Source organism: Poecilia reticulata, linkage group LG2 (assembly GCF_000633615.1).
Source record: "Poecilia reticulata strain Guanapo linkage group LG2, Guppy_female_1.0+MT, whole genome shotgun sequence".
In the NCBI taxonomy this organism is placed as follows: Eukaryota; Metazoa; Chordata; class Actinopteri; order Cyprinodontiformes; family Poeciliidae; genus Poecilia; species Poecilia reticulata.
Genome location: NC_024332.1, coordinates 5,987,503 through 6,009,486, shown reverse-complemented (window position 1 = coordinate 6,009,486; position 21,984 = coordinate 5,987,503). Strand labels below are relative to the sequence as shown.

General features: G+C 35.9%; 1 protein-coding gene across 1 annotated transcript in view; it reads right to left on the bottom strand.

Moving 5' to 3' along the window:
* The window catches only part of LOC103474589 (OX-2 membrane glycoprotein-like), a 31,879-nt gene extending 12,074 nt beyond the window's left edge, over positions 1–19,805 (bottom strand). Inside the window, exons 1-3 of the mRNA XM_017303756.1 lie at positions 19,653–19,805; positions 15,297–15,635; positions 13,075–13,149 (exon numbers count right to left, since the gene is read on the bottom strand). Of these exons, the coding sequence (XP_017159245.1) occupies positions 13,075–13,149; positions 15,297–15,635; positions 19,653–19,710 (472 nt within the window). The 5' untranslated portion in view covers positions 19,711–19,805. The remainder of the gene's footprint in view (positions 1–13,074; positions 13,150–15,296; positions 15,636–19,652) is intronic.
* Between the last annotated feature and the right edge of the window lie 2,179 nt (positions 19,806–21,984).

Sequence of the window (21,984 nt, the reverse complement as noted above, 5' to 3'; positions counted from 1 at the left end):
CAAGTAAAACTTTAAGATGTGAAAAGCCTCAATGAGCTCTTAGTTTCTCAAAATGTTGGGATTTCATTGAACAGGCTTCCATCAAATAGATTTGTAATAATCTATTTACATATCCTGGTTATAAGGACATTATAAAATATTTGGTCTTTATCAGATTCTCTAATGTACAAAATCAGACCACATTTCTCCGCTGTCATTTATTAACCAGGGACGGAAACGTTACACCCTAAAAAAACTAAACTAGTGCTGCTTCCATCGGATTTTTAGCAGGGAAGTTGCAGCTCGATGATGTTGATCAAATGTGTTGATAAAATGATTATAATTTTGAGAGAGCACTTTTATAAAAACAGGACTTTGGGATGGTTTTGTCTGCAGCAGTTCCAACAAAATCTAGWCTAAAAACTGGTCACAATACTGTGGTGGAAACTTAGAGAAAGATCTGTCCGGACAAGTCTGGAGAGCTCAATGGACTSAAACCTTGTTATTAAAAGCCAACATTCCTCCCCTATTATTTAACAGACAAGTCAGAATCGAGTTACTTCAGCTTAATGTGGTTCTAGAAGCTGTAAAATATAATTTGTACTCATTTGTTTGACAACACATCACAGCAAGAAATCTGTTGTGACAGACCAGACAATGTTACATACTTATATTTAAAATTATAGAGCTAAATGAAGGTGCTCTTTTTCTATGACAATGACTAATATTAGACGTTGTGTTTAGGCATCAACTCATTAGGTTAAGGTAGTTGTTTAAACTCACCCACTAAAGCCATTACTACAGTGTGGTACTGGGCAGAAACACATTTTGCCATCAGATCCATCTGCCCTTCAATCTTCACATTCAGGTATTTTTGGCAACAGTTACAATAACGTATTGTGTAAACACTGAAGAGAGGCAGGCTCCAACGGTACAGACAGGTGCTAGATGTTATCAGTGTAGGATAGCAGGATGAAACCTGCCCTGCAGGACTGAGGACACCTGGCACCCAATTAACTCCCAAAAGGGGTTGAAAATACAAGGAGACTCTTTTACCTGTTTTCTATAATAATAATAATAATAATAATAAATTTAATTTATAGCGCACTTTTCATTAATAAAAATATCAAAGTGCTACATGGTGCAGCTAAAAACAGATCAAATCAACAATCAAAAACAATTAAAAAAAAGACAGTCATTTAAAAGTGGAGTAGGCTTGTCTAAAAAGAAAAGTTTTTAAGCCAGTTTTAAAATCGGACAATAATTGTGGGGCACTCAAATAGTCCGGGAGAGAGTTCCATGAGGAGCAGCCACAGCAAATGCTCGATCACCCATAGTCCTTAGTCTTGATCGAGGAAGGTGGAGAAGATTACAGGCTTGGGATCGTAAGGATCTAGAAGTTGAATGTGAAATAAGGAGGTCCTTCAGGTAATCCGGTGAGGTTCCATATAGACAGTGATGGGTGATAAGTGCAATTTTATACTGAATCCTATAAGCTACAGGAAGCCAGTGAAGCTCGTAAAGAGTAGGTGTGATGTGATCAAATTTACGAGCTCTCACTAGGATCCTGAAAATGGTCATGCTAAGAAGGTCGCTTGGTTGGTTGGTTTACAGTGGTCATAACCAACATCAGTCAGTAGTGTTTCTCCTCTATAAGACCTGAAATTGGAGAAGTTGAACTCAAATTTCTTTGACTTAGAAACTCCCTGGAGTCTCCTGCTTGGTGTGTGGTTGTAATCTCACCTCCCCAGTTGATCTTAGCAACATAAAACGGGTATGTACAGACTGCCAACAAATAGATTTGTAATAATCTATTTACATATCCTGGTTATAAGAACATAATAAAACGATCTGGTCTCTATCAGGTCCTCAAATGTACAAAATCAAACCTCATTTCCTGGCTGTCATTTATTAACTAGGAATGGAAAAGTTATACCTTAAATAAAAAACTAAACTAGTGCTGCTTCCTTTGGACTTTTAGCAGAGAAGTCGCAGCTCGGTGATGTTGATCAAATGTGTCAATAAAATGATTATAATATTGAGAGAGCACTTGTATAAAAACAGGACTTTGGGATGGTTTTGTCTGCAGCAGTTCCAACAAAATCTAGACCAAAAACTGGTCACTCCTGTTGTTCAACAATTCTGCTGACTGTCCAAAACCTAAGGCAACATCATCCCTGAGATGTTTATAAATGAACCACATTAAAATGAATGCATGTTGTCTTCAGAGACTTTGCTTAACTTCCTTGGGAAGTTAAGCAATTTCTGTCTTATGACCAAGCAACAGCCCCTTCTTTATCTGTTGAGCAATCTTGTTGCTCAACAATTCTGCTGACTGTTGCCACATCATCATCCCCGAGATGTTTATAAATGAACCACATTAAAACGAATGCATGTTGTCTTCAGAGACTTACTGCAATAAACATTACGAGATAAATGTTCTCAAGATCTGAGTCTGTAAAACCAGAGTCTGTGTAAAGTCTGGGTCTTTTATTTAGTTTGACTCAAGTCAAAGTGCAGTATTAAGAGAGGAAAAATTCTAAAACCTTAAAAACCTTTTGACTCGTTATATCCTCTATGCCCGGATTCAGAAAAATGCTGTGCGCAAGGACTGAGATCACACAGAGATGACAGCGTCACAATAATCAGCATTTATTCAAGACAGAATAATAGAACGTGCTTTTCTATCACCAGAAAAGCACGTCACCTAACATCAGAAACCTCAGAGCACAAACAACACATGAATTTACCTGAGAAAAGGAAAAACAACAAAAGATGGAAACGACAGACAAAAAGCAAAGACGTCTTTGGAGAAATTGCAAAGAGCAAAATCTAATTTGTTACTCTGTGTGGAAAGTTGTATCTTCTTTTCTTTAATTTATTCAAATAAGGCATATCTTTGCTCATCCAACCAGGACCTGTCTCTGACCCTCTCTCTAAAGCCATTTGTCCCCATTGTCTAAATAAAGTGGAAGCAGAGCTTCTCTGAACTCCTGCTGGTTTATGGTTTTCACAGATCAGTGTGAAAAGCTGGAACCTCTACTGATTGTTTCCCAGACAGACAAAGGGCAGATCAGAGATCTTAGCAAATGATCTGCTGTAACTACAAGTAAAATAAAGCTCAATAGGGCAGAATAAGTTATTAATTTTAAAACTATAATTAGGCTATTTCAATCAAGACATGTTAAGTTTTAAAACTAGCTTATTTTAAATTTATTTTCTTAACAACAGCTTTTTATGTTTTCCATTTAAATGTATGTCTTTATGTTTTCAATTCATCCGGAATAGGTGCCGTTGGGACCTCTATTGTGATTAAAACACGTCTTTCAGGACCTATTGTTCCTGTAGTGTAGACATCCCAGTTCCTCCAGTCTGATTGACAGTTAACGAACATTCCCGATTTCACACTTCACCGCAAAGTCAGTTAAATATAAACACGTATTCCACTGCAGTAAATGTGATTAAAACAATGTTTTCCACAACATCTTCTCAATCTAACTTTTATCTGCAAAAAGTAAACTAAACCAAGCATCATCATTATGTTTTTATTTACCTTTTCTATTCACACTGCTGGCACCTTCACATTTTGTCACATCAGAAAAACTAGTTAGAACCTAAACCATATTTATTGAATATCACTGTATTCTGAATCAAAACTTGAAGAAAAAAGGCCCTGATGTGGATTTTTCATTACATTATTGTTGTTCTGTTCTAATAATTCAAGCAAAAGGCAAGTCCAGATATCGGATTCATATGAAATGCAGCACATTTGGCATATCTTTGAGAAGGTGTTCGTTTCCACAACGCTCCTCTGAATTTCCTGGTTTTTGCTACTGCAAGTTCATCATTAAACTCACTTTTGCACTTTACCCGGGTCCATCCACCAACCAATTCATGACACAAACAAATCAAACATTGGTTCCACTCTGGAAACAATAGCACAACCTCTAAATATGCATTTTAGAAAACAATACATATATTTTAATAAATTATTTTACCTCACTTTAACATATTTATTCTGATTTAAAAATTTACTTAAACTACAAAACTGCCACTGATGACAGCCACAACATTTCTGAATCAAAAATCCTCCTATTAATCTTATGAAATATTGAATTTTTGTTTTTTTGTTAAAGTCTTCATAATGAACATTTGAAATCAGAGCTGAGTAAAAAGCCTAAAGACTGTTTACAAATAAGACTTCAAAAAAGGGAGAAAAGAAAAATGCAATAAAGAAATGCCTACAAAAAATATTGAAGACAATTCAAGCACTGAGTAATTGTTGGATTGTAATTTTAGATATACTTTTTAGAAAAGAGCTCAGAGAGAAAAAAATTGCAGATTTCCTACTCAAAGTTTCTTTTTGTAAACATAAGACATTTGAAAACAATACGTACAAGTAGTTACTGTATAATTTCATCCAGTCTCCAGCCTGCAGATGCACCTTATCATTGGCCCTTCATAAACGACAATAAAGTGAGCAGAGAAAACGCCAGAACAAATCTTAACTAACCTGTTTCTGGCTGTATTTAGTTTGGAGTTACTAAATATTATTCAACATCTTTACAAAGCTTGGAGCAGTGAGACTATTAGAAGTAAATTTTTTGAAGAAATTAATGCCATTCTAGGTTAAACACGAATTTCTTTTCCCTCGGAATAAAAATGGCCCTGTGCCAGCTTTGTCTGAGCTGCGCATAACTTTCATTACTTACTAAGAGCGGTTTTGTTAAACTAAGAGCGTTTTTGTTGGAAGTCCAAATCTCCAGATGTCTATCGAATGAATCCATTCAGACCGGAGCGCAGTAAATGAATAAATGAATAAATAAAATAAATTCATGGATAGATTACAGATAGAAGACAAGCTTGAAAATTTTTTTAAATAAAGCAACTTCCTCTACGAAAAGCTTAAGTTTGTTCTCACCTTTCTGAAATGATCCTCCGAAGGTAAAAAGACAGAAAATTAAACATATTCTCTCCATACGGCATCGCAACGTGGTGCTGGGCAGCTGAAAGATGAGATAAGCACGTGCTTAATGACTAATTTCACAGTTGGCACTTCACAATACTTCAAAGGGAGTATTTGTCCCCCAAGAGCGGAATATTTTATTTCACGCCAGTTCTTTCAAAAATAAAATACAAAAAAAAAAAATAGCCCAGTAGTGGACTACAGTGCACTATTTAATTAATCAATTTTTCCATTTAGTTCAAAGAAGAGTTGACATATTTTCAGGGTTTGTTGTTTTCTGACTTTTTAGAATCTTATTTAGGAACCGGGAAGGTTCCTAAATAAGATTTAGGGCTAACCGTAAACAACCCAAAATTAAATTCTTTATTCGTTGCAATCCCTATTTTGGCACTTGTTGCCTTTACTTCGGTCTATTTGTATAATATATGGTTAACTTATTGATTTGATGCTTTTATTTTGACAAGACAACTCCCGCTGTATATCTCCAAGTACACCTCGCTGCAGCATGCAGAAAGGGGCGGGGACGGACCACTGTCAGCCTCTTACCTTATATGGAAATGGGACCATTGCAATCCGGAAGTGAAGGGGGCGCTAGTGGCGCTATTTCCTGTACCAGCCGCNAAAATAGATTGTTTATTTCTTATAAAATTAGTAACAAAATATCAAAAAAATGTCCTACATCTTAACCGAAAACGAAAGTAAACTTAACATGGCGTTTCAAGTAAAAAGGTGCAAAATAAAAGGTCAAATTGAAAGTGAAATGCAAGTGAAATGAAATGGTCAAAAAATCATTTACCAACCCTCCCGTACACACCAGACATTTGCAAAACAATGCCTCCACCAAGCACCCGGTGTGTTTTTAATTACCTAAATTAATGGGAGGGGCTAACCAATTACCAACATAATCAATTCTAATTTACAAATTAATCACAGACTTAATTCTAACTTTCCAAAAATAAAAAACTAAATTAATAGAACTTACAAGTTGCAAACATTACAAATGGCCACCACAAACATTGACTTAGATTACATTAGAAATGAAACAATGTAACACATATTATAAAACTTATATTATGTGCTATAACAGTCACCAGCAAGTTTACACAGGTAAATACTATTTAAATGTAATTCTTTCACTTGTAAGATACATCGCAAATCTTCCGTTTTTGTTTTGAAAGTTTTCTAAAGACACGATGTGAGGAAGAAGAGGGAGATATCTATAAAGAGAGACAGATTCACTGCAGCACGGATGAATCTCGCATCGGATTTTGGACTCAATCTCAGCTGCTGAATCTCTCTGAAGCTAGAACTCATCGGCTGAAAAACATACATACATACATACATACATACATACACACACACACACACACACACACACACACACACACACACACACACACACATACATACATTAATTATTCAGTATTAATCATTTTTTGTTTGTGTCTGTATAGTTATATAAATATGTATTATTACTAAATAATTTATTACATAAATTCTGAACGCTGTGTGTATTGTAATATGCTCATCATACATCAATATCAGAATATTCCATTCCTATTCTATTGTTATAGCCACTAAGCATATTTAAATATGCTGAACTATGTATTAAAACATACTTAAATAATACAATTGTTTATAAATGTAGCTTTGATAGATGTTTGAATATTGTTTCCAGTAACAAAAAAGCGTGTTTTGATCGATTAAATGCGCTGATACGTCATTTTGCCTGCTAAACACATAATGCTGAGTGGAGCGGTGTACCGCTCCAAGATGGCCGCCCAAAATCTCGTCAATAGGCGAGAGCGGTGCATGAGGTGTCTATCATATTATGTCTATGAGTACACCTTCTTGTAGCAAACAAGAAGGGGCGGGGACAGACCACATGGTACATCAACGCCATTTGGAAATGGGTCCATTACACTTCGGAAATAGTGTTTTTATTTTCTTTTGAAAACTGTGATGTATCTTCACCTTTAGGAATGAGTTCAACTCCCAGCATTTATTTGAACTTCTCTCTGTTATTTACTTAGCGCAGTTCACAGTTCTTAAATTCTGTATAGCTTTCTGTGCACTTCCAAATCTGCTCCTCAGTCGAGTCTTTTCGGGTTTACTACTGCCTTTAGTTTAGAGACTGGTGGCGTGGGGGTAGTAACACAATTAACAAATACATAACTAAATAAAAATACACAACGTCTTTATTATTAGAACACCAGCACTATCAATAAAGATAAATTCCTTATTTTTTTTTTCCATTTTCTTAAGGATGTAAAGCGAAATAAATGACCTAAACAAGATCTGAAAGTGAGTCCAGTTTCACTCGATGGCTGTCAAGTTTTTTGCTCTCTTAAGCCTCCTCAGCTTTTGCCCAAACTTGAAAAGGCTTGCTTCCTCCAAAGAGACACAGGAACAACTCTTCTCAGTGGCATATTTTCCTTTTCTTTAGCTGGATCTCATCAACAGCATATGAGCAAACATGTGATCACATGAGCAGTGGTTCACATGAGTAGGTCACAGAGTAGTCAAAGAGTAGGTTGAAAACCTACAGATAGGAGAAATATTATAGATCACAATGAGTTAACTTTAACTAATTAACTAGTTTCTCAAGCAATGATTCAATAATTTACTTGTAAGTTAACAGTGACTAAATATAGTCCAATCAGTGCAATTAATTTGTTTCCAAACACATGAAAAACATTTAATCAAACAAGTTTATTTTGGTCTTCTGAATGCAATTTGAATGATATAAACTGTGAATAATGTCCATTCCTGCCAGTGGTGTCTTTGAGGAAGCTTTCAGTTGAGGTTTTTTGTCTGAAGAGAGATCATTCTGTGCACATGTGTGCCAAGTTACCTTATAGATTTGGCTGCTGAGCTTGAGAAGTGAAAGGGATGGGTGCTCTTGATTCTTTGTGAGGTATGTGCCAGTCGGGTGGAGACGGTGAAAACATTCAAAAGTGTAGCATTTGCTGTTTTAACTTGACAATGTCCAACCTGTTGAAACTGTGGAAAATTTTAAATACCTTGGATCATTCCTGCACAACAAGCTCAACAATGATATTTTTTTTTCTGTAAATGTTCTCAGAGACTCTGTCTTTAAGAAAACTTGTCTTCAAAGTCTCGGTCTGGTCTGGGGTCAACCTACTGGAGACGAACAATGAAGAGTTACACATGCACAAATGATTAAGTTAGGTTGAGCAATTTCTTATGTTCAATGTTGATTTTGTCTGATTCATTTATATGAATGAATTAGATTTAACTAAATGTAATAACTGTAATTAAAAGGCCCTGATGTGGATTTTTCATTACATTTTTGTTGTTCTGTTCTAAGTAGTAATTCAAGCAAAAGGCAAGTCCAGATATCGGATTCATATGAAATGCAGCACATTTGGCATATCTTTGTGAAGGACAACATTTCTGGATCAGACTTATCCTTTTATTTTTTATTATTTTAATATTCCCATTTTCTGAAGTATTTAATTGTGGGTTTTATTAAATGAAGTCTTAGTTATCAAAATGAACGTTTAAAATTTGAAGTGAGTAAAGAAACTAAAGATTGTTTTCATAGACTGCAACAAAACAAAGGAAAATTTAATTTTAAAAAAACCTAGAAAAAAGTATTTGATGAAGCGACGCTTCAAACACCAAGTAAATTCTGGATTGTAATTTTAGATTTTCTTTGTTGTTTTGTTTAGAAAGGAAGGAATCAGAGAGAAATAAACTAAGGCACAAGAAACAGATCCCTAATCAAAGTTTCAATGTAAACATAAAACATTTGAAACCAAGACAAAGTTAGTTACTGTCCAGCGCAAAAGTACTTTATAGATTTACTGGCATAAACTACAACAGGCTCAGCAGAGAGAAAACGTCAGAAAAAAGCAGATTGAAGCCACAAACTCGGTTGTTTGGAGTTACTTAAAATATGATTCAACAAGTAAAAAATCTGGAGCAGTAAAACTATTAAAAGTACATTAAATTATTTAATTGTAGGTCAAACATGAATTTCTCCCCCTCGGTTTAACGGCTGCTGGCTCTGCGCCAGCTTTGTTTAAACTGAACTGTTTCAGTAGTTTAGCAGTGTTTGTTCTCACCTTTCTGAAACGATCCTATTAAGATAAAAAGACAGAAAATCAACCAGATTCCCTCCATGTGGCATCGTATGGAACCCCATAGCACCGCAATGTGATTCTGGAGCGGTAGAAGCAGAGAATGAGGTCGATGTGCTAAGGCTCTCCCTAAGTAGAGGCCCCTCTAGTTCTACTAGTTCTATGCTCTGCGAACGGAATGATAATGTGCCTTTGCTGTAAAGCTGCATGCTCTGTGTTAATTCATAATATATGACTTTAAGCTTTAACAATCAGTCTGAGGTAATATGCCAACTTATTTAGATATATAGTATATTTATGTAAAGCTGCGATTTATCTTTATGTTTATGTTATAAGCTTGTATTATTGTGCTTTGTCTACAGAAATCACACTACATTTGTGATGGAAACCAAAAAATAGACAAGAAGACGAGGAAACAGGAACAGGATGATCTGACATCTGGAGAGTTAATTCCTAAACAAGGAGCAAGTGATTGATTAGAAAGTGGTTGCAGCTGGGACTAAAGACAAGAAACTGAAGATAGACATTGAAACAAACTAGAAACATAAGAAATGGTTACTTTTAGAACCAAAAGGGCAACTAGAAAAAACACAGAAGTTTAAGGAAAATAGGTAAACAGAAAATACAAGTTTTCACACAAAAACAAGAATGAAGAACTACAGACTGCTATGAAGAACTGAAAAGGAATATGCAAAAAAAAAAAAACTGAAAAAAAAAAACAAAATCAATGCTTACTATTTTTTAATGCACCATCTTTAATGAGTAATGCAGATCAAAGCTTACAGACAGGGGACATCAGTAGTTTAGAATTGATGCAAAATGTAAATTAGAGACTGAAAGTAAACCCATAGTTTGGTGTCCTGTTGATAAAACAGATGAAGACAGGGTGCAAAAGAATGTAATAATAATAGTAATAATAAATGAAACATTTCTGTAAGTAAATCACGACTAATAAAGTACTTTATGATAGAATCATATTTTAACCCATCCATCATATTGGATCCTGTCCTTCTGTCTCACTCCACTACTTTCAGTCAGTATCAATAACAACAGTGCAATATTATTCATTACTTTAGCTGTAACTTGGTGTTTTCCTTCAGCTCAGCTTAAAATGCTGAAAATGTTTCTCAGTCAGATTTGCAAAGGCAAAATCCAACTGCTGAGTTCCTTCATAACCCTCTGAAATCAAAGTGCGTTTTCTACATTCGTACTTGAACCTCTTCCTCATCATATGTGTATATTTTTACATCCAGAAGAGTCTATATATTACATCGCATAGATGCAGATTATTGTTTGGCAGCCTTTTTGCATTATTATTTATTGTAAATGTATATTCTTAGAACATTTGTTGCCTGGCTTCACATAAAGAGGTACGATAGATGATTACCTCAAAGCTATGTTCTATTTTTTTTCAGAGCACAATACCAATACGTTCATGTCGACATCATGAAAAAATAAATAATTAATGGATAAATCTTTTTCCTGAATATTTACAACATTTCTTTGGCTCCAATTTGATTTTGTTTCAGTCGACTTTTTACAGCTACTGTTGTGTGAGTTACTTGCCACATTTGTGTTTGCTGGTAATATTCTCAGACTTTTTTTCTTGTTAAAACTAACTTGTCTACATTATTCCTATGGGTAAACACCGGAGTTCCACTTACCCAAGACACTTTTGCACACGTTCACATACACAGATCAAGAAGCAACTTGGATTTAAGTTTGTTACTCTTACATCAACATATGATAGGAGGAAACTGAAATCCAACCCACAACATTCTGATTGCCTGAGAACCAATCTACCCAATAGGCTTGTCAAAATAATCAATATCTAAACACAATTAGAACTAGAAAAAGGAATAATTAAAAAATAAAATTGATAAAGACAGACCAATACATATTTGCTCACATTGTTGCACTTCTTCCAGTAGCAGCGCATCAACAAACAGAAACTCACCATCTTGTCAATGAGCTGCTGGAAGGATTAAAATCTGCTACAGCAAATTCAACCAGAACACAATATTAACGTCTCTTTTAATCCACAAGGTGAAAAACAGAGATGTCTGATAAAAGGAGAAAGGGAAGAAACTTATGCTGAATACTAATGTGCTAATGTACGGCTGCTGCTTAATATATTGTTTTTTTATCTAGAAAGAGTTGCAGCAGTATCAAAAATAATATATATATATAAATATAATAATCATATTAATATATCAATATCAAGCTTGAAATTTTAGTATTTTATATCAATTTGATCAGAAATTGTTGTCTTTGTCAAATCTACTTATTTTAGCTCTATATCATGTTATAATGTTATTCCCTCATCAAACACATACCTGCATTGTTGCCTTGACACATTCATGCATGTCTAAAAAAATTCTGAAATCTTCATTGGCAACCAATAAGTTATTTCTGACATGAACAAAACATATAAAAAACTAAAGGTTATTTGATCACGCTATGAAATGAGACTATGTGCATGAAATATATGTAGCGTTTTTCATACAACTTTGGATAAAGGTCCTCTGTTTAATCAGACACCCAAATGAGGTGATTCTGTTGTCATTGTGATGGATGGGTCTCGCTGTTTTGTCTCTGCCTCTCAGATGTTCATAGTCTGACGTCTTTGTTCAACACTGGTGAGTCATACAAACTGAAAAACAAAATGAACATGTTAGTAAGAAATGAATCTGCTTTGTAATGTTAGGAAATCTAGAGTATACACATTAGAAGAGAATGTAAAAGATGAGATAAATCTCCATCTGTGTAGCGGAGGAATGAATTAATAAAATCCTTACTTTTATTGTGGCGTTCTCTGAAGGATTCATATTCCTGGGAAAGATTTTAGAGTCAGTAACCCAAATCAAATCTGAGTCATTAATGATGTGAAATTCAACAACAACAAAAAATACTGTTTAATTGAGGTACCTGTTCTGAGATATTCTTCTGAATTGTAAAACACAAGTACAGAACAGGATTACCAGGAATACAACAATCAGTGGCCATCCTTTAGGAAGAAGATGAAATGTGTTTCAACAACAGAACAAAGTTAAAAATCAACATGTGAGAATCTGAACATGAACTTACTGAAACCTCTGAAATCTGATTCCAACTGTTTATTCAAACCTGGTAAAAGAGATTCAAACATTTACAATCACAAAGTGGTCTGCAGTTTAAACACAGTGCCCAAAGGTAATCACACCCATGGAGGTCCCCATACACACACATCACTTTACTCCTATTGTTTTCCACATTTTGTTGTATTACGAATCCAAACTTTTAGTGTATTTTAGAGAGATTTTATGAGACCAGCACAATGATATGCAGATGTGAAGATGAGGGAGAATGATACATTTCAACAGAAATCTGAGATGTGAAGTCGATTAATCTATTGAGTAAATTCACAAGAAAACTGAATGGCTTTTTAGTGTGAAGCAGATCAAAAATTAAGTAGATTGTTAATTTTATTTTCTGGACACTTGACACTCTTCATCCAATCTGATTGAGATGGAGCAATTTAATAAAAAAAAATAATGCAAATATTCCAGCCTCTAAACATGGAATGTTCATAGAGACATTAGTAACATAAAAATGCAAACTGGAGGGAATTCCGTCAAATATTGAAATGCGATAATTAAAACAAATGTATGCCAGACRTTTCATATTTTTATTTTTATTGTTTGAAAAGGGTCTCTTCACAATCACTTTCCCAAAAGTTTTTGGTTGAACTGTGACAAAATTGAAAAGCTTGATGGATGAGAATATATCTGTGAGGCACTGAACGTCAGAGTTCCTCACCATCATCAGATGAATCTTTGAACTCAGGAACGGTGACCAGTTGCTCTCTGAGAGCAGCAGAGTCCACTGATACTGAACATCCAACCTGTGTGCTGCTGAGAGCTGAGAGCTGAGCTGTAGTGGTGACGGTGACGGTACCGTTAGTGTTGATATCTCTGATGGTGTAGTGAGAGAAGCTGAGGTTCTGATCGGAAACAGTCAGTGTTACCATGGGAAYAGGTCGACCTGTGGCTGAACAGGTCACAACCGACCCTGGAGGAGAGTTTGATCTGCTGACATCAATGAAGGGACCATGAAGCTCTGTGGACAACAGACATGATGGTTGACATTAAGTTATAGAAATGAACCCTGTCATCCTCTTGGTGCATGCTAGGTGGTAGCATGCTGGATTAGCTGTGACTTTCATACCACTTTTTTAAATGACTCCTTCTGGTTTTGACTGCTTTGCAGCTTGAAAGCAGTTTTGCTACTGATTTATTTTTGGGTATTTGTCATGATGCGCAACCATAACAAGAAGGTGACTTACAACAGGAGTAACTTCTAAAGAAGAGCTGCAAAAGCAAATGTGGATTAGCAGTTCTCATGAACAACAGATGGTGTCGTCCAGGACATGTTGCTGTGAAGTGTCGTTTCTGGAACTGTCCATATTATTTACCAAGAGAAAATGTTACTTTGACAACTGCTCACATTCCACCCTCAGCTGCTACTGACAATGTGTAATTTCATCAGTTCAGTTGTTGCTAACGATGTGACACCACAATGCATTTGCGGCAGCATTTGTGGATTTCAGCCACGCCTAAATATCTGCTGCAGTTACATTTCAACAGTTTGACAGCTGCCCTACCAGAGAAAACAAGACGTTGGATTTCTCTTAGGTAAATGTCAAAGATGGACACGTCTCCAAAGCAAAACCTTCTCTTGATAAATCAAAAAATATTACAGATGTGAGGTAAGGCATGAAGATGATCACAGATTTTCAACACAATGGATGATTTGACAGATGGTCTGGATAGAGCAAATGAGCTGAACTCATTCTTCAAACGATTCAGTTCAGGAACAAGCTCATCATCATCATCATCATCATCATCATCATCCTCTCCTGCCCCCAGCCAAACAGACGTCCTACCCTCCTTTCATTTGACAGCTTTCCTGTCAAGCCTCAGATGTTTTATTTTCTACCTCAGTAACGGATTCTACTGCTTTCCACCAACTCAGGAGATGCAGCTGCTCTATTTGCCTCCCCTTCCACTTCTCTGTATCTATAAAAAAGTATAAAGAGGCAGCTGGAGGACTGAACCAGAACAGCCCAAGAGTCTTGAATGCCTGTACAGAACAGCTGCTGAGCAACACAGGAGCACCACAGGGTACTGCACTCTTACAGTTCCTTTTCACTGTGTACACTTCTGACTTCCACTGCGAAACAGACTCCCGTTATCTACAGAAATATTCAAATGACTCTGCAGCTGTTACTTGTGTCAGCGATGATCCAGAAGCTGAGTGCAGAGAGGACTGCTGTGTGTCATGGTACGGGAACAATCATCTCATCTTGAATATGAACAAAACAAAGGAGTTGATTTTAGATTTAGATTTTTAGGATCAGAGTTAGATCAAACCCCATTTCCATCAAGGGTAGGGTTGCCACCTTTCAGAAATTAAAATTAGGGACCCTATATATGTGAAAAGCGGAATGGGGGGGAGGTACTACGGCGGCAGTGTAGTGTGTGTTACCCAGAAAGAAGTTGGGAACAATATCACAACACCAACACCGTTAGTCAAACAATGACTGGGGCAGCCTACTATATAAAGTACTCGGGGACCACTTCTTYATTATTCACATACACATTTGTAGAATACGGAACAAATCGCATCCAGTATCGGTTCAATACAGGACAGATGGCAACCCTAATCAAGGGAGWAGAAGTGGAGGTAGTTCAGGATTATAAATAACTTGATATTCATCTGGACAACAAACTGACTCGAGTTAGAACAGTAAAGCTATAAGAAGGGACAGAGTAGACTTCACTTCTTAAGGAAACTAAGATCCTTCAGTGTTTGCAGAGAGATATGCTGCATATCTTCTGTTAGTTTGTTGAGGAGAGCGTTATCTTCTGCTGTCATGTGTTGTGGCAACAGCATCAGACTCAAGCGCCTGATAAAGAAGGCTGGTTCTGTTCTGGGGACGACTGTGGAAACTCTGGGGATGATGATACAAAGAAGGATTTGTCACTAAATCAAKAAAATTATGAACAATCCTGAACATCCTCTTCACAAGAGGAAATAGTGTCATCTGTCAGARGGTTTTCTAGAACTGCTGACTGTCACATGAGACCCTTTCTACTCAGTCATGAGCATCTTTTTATAGAAACCTGAATAATATGYGTRACAACATTCAATTTCCCTTTGGGATGAATAAAGYATTTTTGAATTGTATAGTTTCAGGTTCTCACCATAAACTTTCAGGCAKGTTSYWSCTGTCAGAGCTCCATCAGGGTAGGTGTTGAACAGRCAGAGATAACATCCTGCATCCTSCTCTGTAACRTTCCTGATAACTATAGAGTTCTTCTGCAGTCCAGCTTCTGTAAACTGAACTTTATCTTTAAATCCAKSATTCACTRTTTYACCATAATACTCGCTGTAGGAACCAATATTCCTCTCTGTTTTCTCCAAGACCTTCTGCCAGGTGACCTGCTGGACGTCTTTAGTTTCCAGCAGCTGACAGCTGAGAGGAGCATCTTCTCCTAGTGCTGCTAACACCGTCTGCTGGGTTTGGATCACAGCTGCTAGACCTGCAGGAGATAATCAAAGAAAATGGATCAGATTATCTTTATTTATATTATGTATCATTCCATGAGTGCTTTCATTTACTCTTTGTGTTCCTAGGATTGAGTCACAAGGATTGAGAAACAACCATGTTTGTCGCAATTTTATATTAAGAAGGAAACCAAATCTAGTTCACTTCTATTTTCTCTGGTAGCCCCAAGTAAAACTTTAAGATGTGAAAAGCCTCAATGAGCTCTTAGTTTCTCAAAATGTTGGGATTTCATTGAACAGGCTKCCATCAAATAGATTTGTAATAATCTATTTACATATCCTGGTTATAAGGACATAATAAAATGATTTGGTCTTTATCAGATTCTCTAATGTACAAAATCAGACCACATTTCTCCGCTGTCATTTATTAACCAGGGACGGAAACGTTACACCCTAAAAAAACTAAACTAGTGCTAAAAATCCGATGGAAGCAGTCCATCGGATTTTTAGCAGGGAAGTTGTAGCTCGATGATGTTGATCAAATGTGTTGATAAAATGATTAGAATTTTAAGAGAGCACTTTTATAAAAACAGGACTTTGGGATGGTTTTGTCTGCAGCAGTTCCAACAAAATCTAGACTAAAAACTGGTCACAATACTGTGGTGGAAACTTAGAGAAAGATCTGTCCGGACAAGCCTGGAGAGCTCAATGGACTCAAACCTTGTTATTAAACACTTGAGCCAACATTCCTCCCCTATTATTTAACAGACAAGTCAGAATCGAGTTACTTCAGCTTAATGTGGTTCTAGAAGCTGTAAAATATAATTTGTACTCATTTGTTTGACAACACATCACAGCAAGAAATCTGTTGTGACAGACCAGACAATGTTACATACTTATATTTAAAATTATAGAGCTAAATGAAGGTGCTCTTTTTCTATGACAATGACTAATATTAGACGTTGTGTTTAGGCATCAACTCATTAGGTTAAGGTAGTTGTTTAAACTCACCCACTAAAGCCATTACTACAGTGTGGTACTGGGCTGGAAGACATTTTGCCATCAGATCCATCTGCCCTTCAATCTTCACATTCAGGTATTTTTGGCAACAGTTACAATAACGTATTGTGTAAACACTGAAGAGAGGCAGGCTCCAACGGTACAGACAGCTGCTAGATGTTATCAGAGTAGCAGGACTGAGGACACCAGGCACCCAATTAACTCCCAAAAGGGGTGGAGAATACAAGGAGACTCTTTTACCCGTTTTCTTTATGCCTGAACATGGTCATCCTAAGAAGGTCGCTTGGTTGGTTGGTTTACAGTGGTCATAACCAACATCAGTCAGTAGTGTTTCTCCTCTATAAGACCTGAAATTGCAGTAGTTTAACTCAAATGGTTTTGAGTTAGAAACTGCCTGGAGTCTCCTGCTTGGTGTGTGGTTGTAATTTCACCTCCCCAGTTGATCTTAGCAACATAAAACGGGTATGTACTTTTTATAGCATACATGCAGTTTTATAGCACAGAAATATGACTATTGTTCATATATAGAAAGTACTGGCGAGCTGTTCCTCCTGCTGTTSCTGGGCCGGAAGGGGCTCACTGATCGGGGTGTGGTCATCCAGCTCTGGTGGGCGAAACTAGCTTCCAGTTTYGCCCACTGGCCAAATTTTCCAAAATCACCTATTTGTCATTTCCTTTCAGGCAGCTCGGCGGATACCCTTCTGCTTTGTTTCCTTAGTTTGGTTACTTGGGTTATTTTTCTACTGTTTGGRGATTGTTCTGTGTGGCCTCTGGTCTCGCTGTGCTATGTGAGTCACCGGCCCTGGGGTTTCTTCACAATCAAGTTTATGTTCACAAGTGCTTGGGGTGATTTATTTTGTTTTGTTTAGGAACCAGTTGCCCACATTTGAACTGTCCTCCYCCTGCTGGTATARGCCTTAGTGCTGCTTATTATCCTTCCCATTGTGGTTCTTTAAACTTTTAAATGTCTTTTAAACATGGAACAATAAAATGTAATTTTTTTTGGTGGCATTAACTCTTTTTCTCATTAGTTTACGAACCCTAAGTGCCTTACTGGTGATCCATTTCCTTGTGTGCAATTCCCAAAGTGGCGTTGACATGTTCTAGTTACCCTGCTTGCTCTGAGGTCGATTTAAGGGGCAGAGCATCAAACATTTAATAACCCTGTGTTGCCACATTAAGATATTGCAACACAACAATGTCTTGTTTCCTCACAGTTAAACTTGAAGTTGAGCAATGTCTGTCTTTCTATCTTTCTGTCCCTTATGAAGCAATCCTGTTCAACAATTCTGCTGACTGTCCAAACCTTAAGGCAAAATCATCCCTGAGATGTTTCTAAGTTAACCATATTAAAAATAAAAGCATGTTAACTTCTGAGACTTACTGTAATAAACATTATGTGATAAATGTTCTCAAGATCTGAGTCCTAAAACCAGAGTCTAAAGTCTGAGTCTTTTATTTTGCATGACTGAAGTCAAAGTGCAGCTTTTTGTTTTMCAGGTAAATGTATGTCTTTATGTTTTCAATTCATCAGGGTTAGGARCCGTTGAGACCTCTGTTGTTATTAAAACACGTCTTTCAGGATCTATTGTTCCTTTTGTGTGGACATCCCAGTTCCTCCAGTCTGGTTTGGCAGTTAACGAACCTTCCTCATTTCACACWTTCCCACATTGTGTCAGTTAAAYATAAACACGCCTCATCAGTTACTTTAACTAGAAGCTGTTTAGCCGTTGCATTCCCTATCATTACATCATTGTGTATTCCACTGCAGTAAATGGGATTAAAACACTGTTGTCTTCAACATCTTAACCTGATTTTTATCTGTGAAAAGTAAACTAAACCAAGCATCATTATGTCTTTACCTTTTCTATTCACACTATTTGAACCTTCACATTTATTTTCATTTTAGATGAACCAGTTAGAACTTAAACCACATTTCACATTTACAGAGCCCCAGGGAGGACATGGGGGAATTTTTTGGTTGTTTCTTTTGCATTACCTCACAAAAGTATTGCATTCCCTCGCAATACTTTTGCGTTCTCTCACAATAATATACTGGTCAGTTAATGGGGCATAATTTAATACTGAGTCTTTCTTACAGTGGCCTAGGCAGCGTACTGTCTGCTCTAATATAAGGTTTTCGTAAGGTTTTTCCATGTACGTCTCATTAGTTTGTGAGAGATCTGAAGTTTTATATCTTTTTCTTGAGGATAGAAATGCATCACAAACCCATGTGAAAAACTCAAAATTCTGAGATTAAAGTGAGAATAATTTTTGAGATTAAAGTCAGAATTCTGAGATTAAAGTCAGAACTGTTTTATATTTTTCTTCCAGTGGCCCTAATCCTCTTCCGTAAAGTAGTAATTCAAGCAAAAGGCAAGTTCATGTAGTAAAGCACTTTTGTGCATACCTTTATGCACAAAAGTGCATAAAAATGTCTTTTGTGCAGAAAATTTTTACTCTCTGTTTAAGTCAGAGAGGAAAAAAACAATTAAAATTCCATAATCAAAGTTTTTTTTGTTGTTGTAAATATTAAACATTTGAAACCAAGACCCACAGTTAGTTACTGTAATATTTCACCCAACATCTAGCCTGCTGATGCATTTTATAGATTTTCTGTGAACAGGTTCAACAGATGAGAATTGAAGCCAGAAACTTAGTTAAGTTACTTAAAATATTATTCACCAGGTAAAAAGTATGCAGCATAGAGCCACCMAGCCCCGCCCGTCGGTTTAATGACTGTAGTAATAAAAAAAAAAAAACGAAGCTGCTTGAAGCAGCAGTGCTGGCTCTGTGCCACCATTGTTTGAAGTGAACCCAAATGTTACAGAAGTTAAACTAAGAACCGTTCTGTTAAGTCCAWATAATCAGATTTTACAGTACCTAATGAATTAATTCCGACCGGAGCGCATTTATTTATGAACAAATAAATGAATTAATGAATGAATAGGCATTCTTTCATCATAGGAATAAATTAGAAAACAAAAAAATCAACTTCCTGTACAAAAAGCTTGATCGGTGTTTGTTCTCACCTTTCTGAAATGATCCTCCGAAGGTAAAAAGACAGAAAATTAAACACATTCCCTCCATGCGGCATCGCAACGTGGTGCTGGAGAGCAGAAAGCCGAGAAATGATTCAAAGGCAACACGTGGAGCCTCTTAACGAGTAATTTGACTCCTGTCTGACTCACTCCACTGCTGTTAGTCAGTACCGACGATAATCAATATCATTCATTACTTTAGTTGCAGCTTGGTGTTTTCCTTCACTTCCAGACACCCAAACAAATCAACTTTTAATTCTGGAAATGTCTCTTCGTCAGAAAGCAAACTGTTGAGTTCCTTCTGAAATAAAAGTGATTGTTTTCTACATTCGTGCTTGGGGCTGTCTCCCTCTGTGGATGGATTATATGCATATTTTCACATCCAGAAATCAAATCAAACATTACATCACATTGATCCAAACTGTTGCAACATATTTTTATTTATTTATGTATTTTTAGCAACCATTCTTTTATATAATTACTTATTTAATAAGTTAAGAACAGCTATTGACTGGTTTCACAGTAATTAGATATTTCATTCATTATAAATCATACATTAAAAATGTTAAAAGATTTTTTTTCCCCCCTAGGTCCCAATATATTCAGTTTGATTTTGCTTTTGCCATTGTAGCTATACAATAAATTGACAAATTAGAATAGTTCAACATATAATTGAGCACTGAACTTAAAGGTAAAGTGATTTCTATTTTTTTTTTTGTTTTTTTTTTTTACTTAATTGTTAAAAAACGTCATGTGACACTGTAACATCAGACAGATATTACCCGGCAACCTTGATTAGCTGAAGGTATTGTGATTATTTGTCCTCTCAATGTGTAGCGTGTGACAGAAAAGATGAGACACACATGTTCAACTTAGCACAAAGGTTTATTCTTCTTCTGAACATACTCCATATACAACATACTCCACAGATGGCATTTGATAATCTAAACCATATTATAGATTTTTTTTTTAAGTTTGTGCTTTAAGTCAAATACCTTGTCCCTTTTTCTCAGACCATTTGGATTTGAATGATAAAATTAAAACACATGAACTGCGCTTAACATTTTTAATATGTTTTACAATTTTTATTCTGCACTAATACAATACTTTAATATTTAATCACTTTAGTTTTTTAACTGTATCCTAGCGGTCTCATGTTGAATCGCATGAAGTAACTGAACTTCATTGAAGCACTTCTTCTTCTTCCTTTTTTTATGGCGGTTGGCAAACAACTTTAAGGTGCATTACCGCCACCTTTCTGATTGGCGTATGGACCAGATGCTTTTACTACAATCTAGCCTTTCTTTTTTAGAAAACTAAAAATACTGTTAAAAACTACATCCCTGGATGACTTATGAAACTGTTCCCTTATATCTAATTTACTTTTATTTTTTACTTTTTTAATTAACACCTCTCTTTCATGAACATACTTATTACATTCTAAAAACATATGTTTTACTGTTTCTAATTTTTCACAATTACAACAACCCAGATTATGTTTATTAATTATTTTAAGAGTACTATTTAATCCTGTATGTCCAAATCTTATTCTGAATATAATATCTTCTTCTTTTTTTAATTCCACTACATTTTCTTAATTCCCCAACTTTTTTTGGATACTATGTTAAAATCTAGCATTGCCTCCTCTATCCCATTGTTCTTGCCATTTATTCTTAATATACATTTTTATAATATTCTTTATCTCATTTTTACTTATTTTAATATTTAAATGAACTTTTTTGCAGCACTTTTAGCAAAAATATCAGCCAACTAATTTCCTACTACAACAATGTGGGCAGGAATCCATACTAGTTTAATCTGAGATCCATGATTTTTAATCCTGAAAATTGAGTGAATTATATCCAATATAATATCTTGCCTTGATTCTGAATGTATGTCTTGAATACTAATTAATGCACTACTTGAATGTGAACAAGTATATACTCTGAATATTCTCTTTCATCTTTCCACCTTCTTCTTTTCTAACAGTCTCCCTTTTTTCAGTAAGTTTAAATCGACTTCAGCCTGTCCAAAGATCCATGATGGAATAACAGGAATATCAACCACAGGTTACCTATTCCTACATCTTTTACTTTATTCATAATTCATGGCATCGTTTCTGCATAGAACCAGGAGAAGGTAGAGGAGTTTGATTTTTTTCACAGATGATCCATCTCATACCGTACCGTTATAGAGAGACAGAGTGGTTACAAGTACTATACCGACTGAGGAACAGGACAGTGAAAAACACTGATAGCTTCAGGGTCAGTTTCACCATCATATAAAATAGAATTTATTCCTTTACAAGAGAAAATATTGTGTA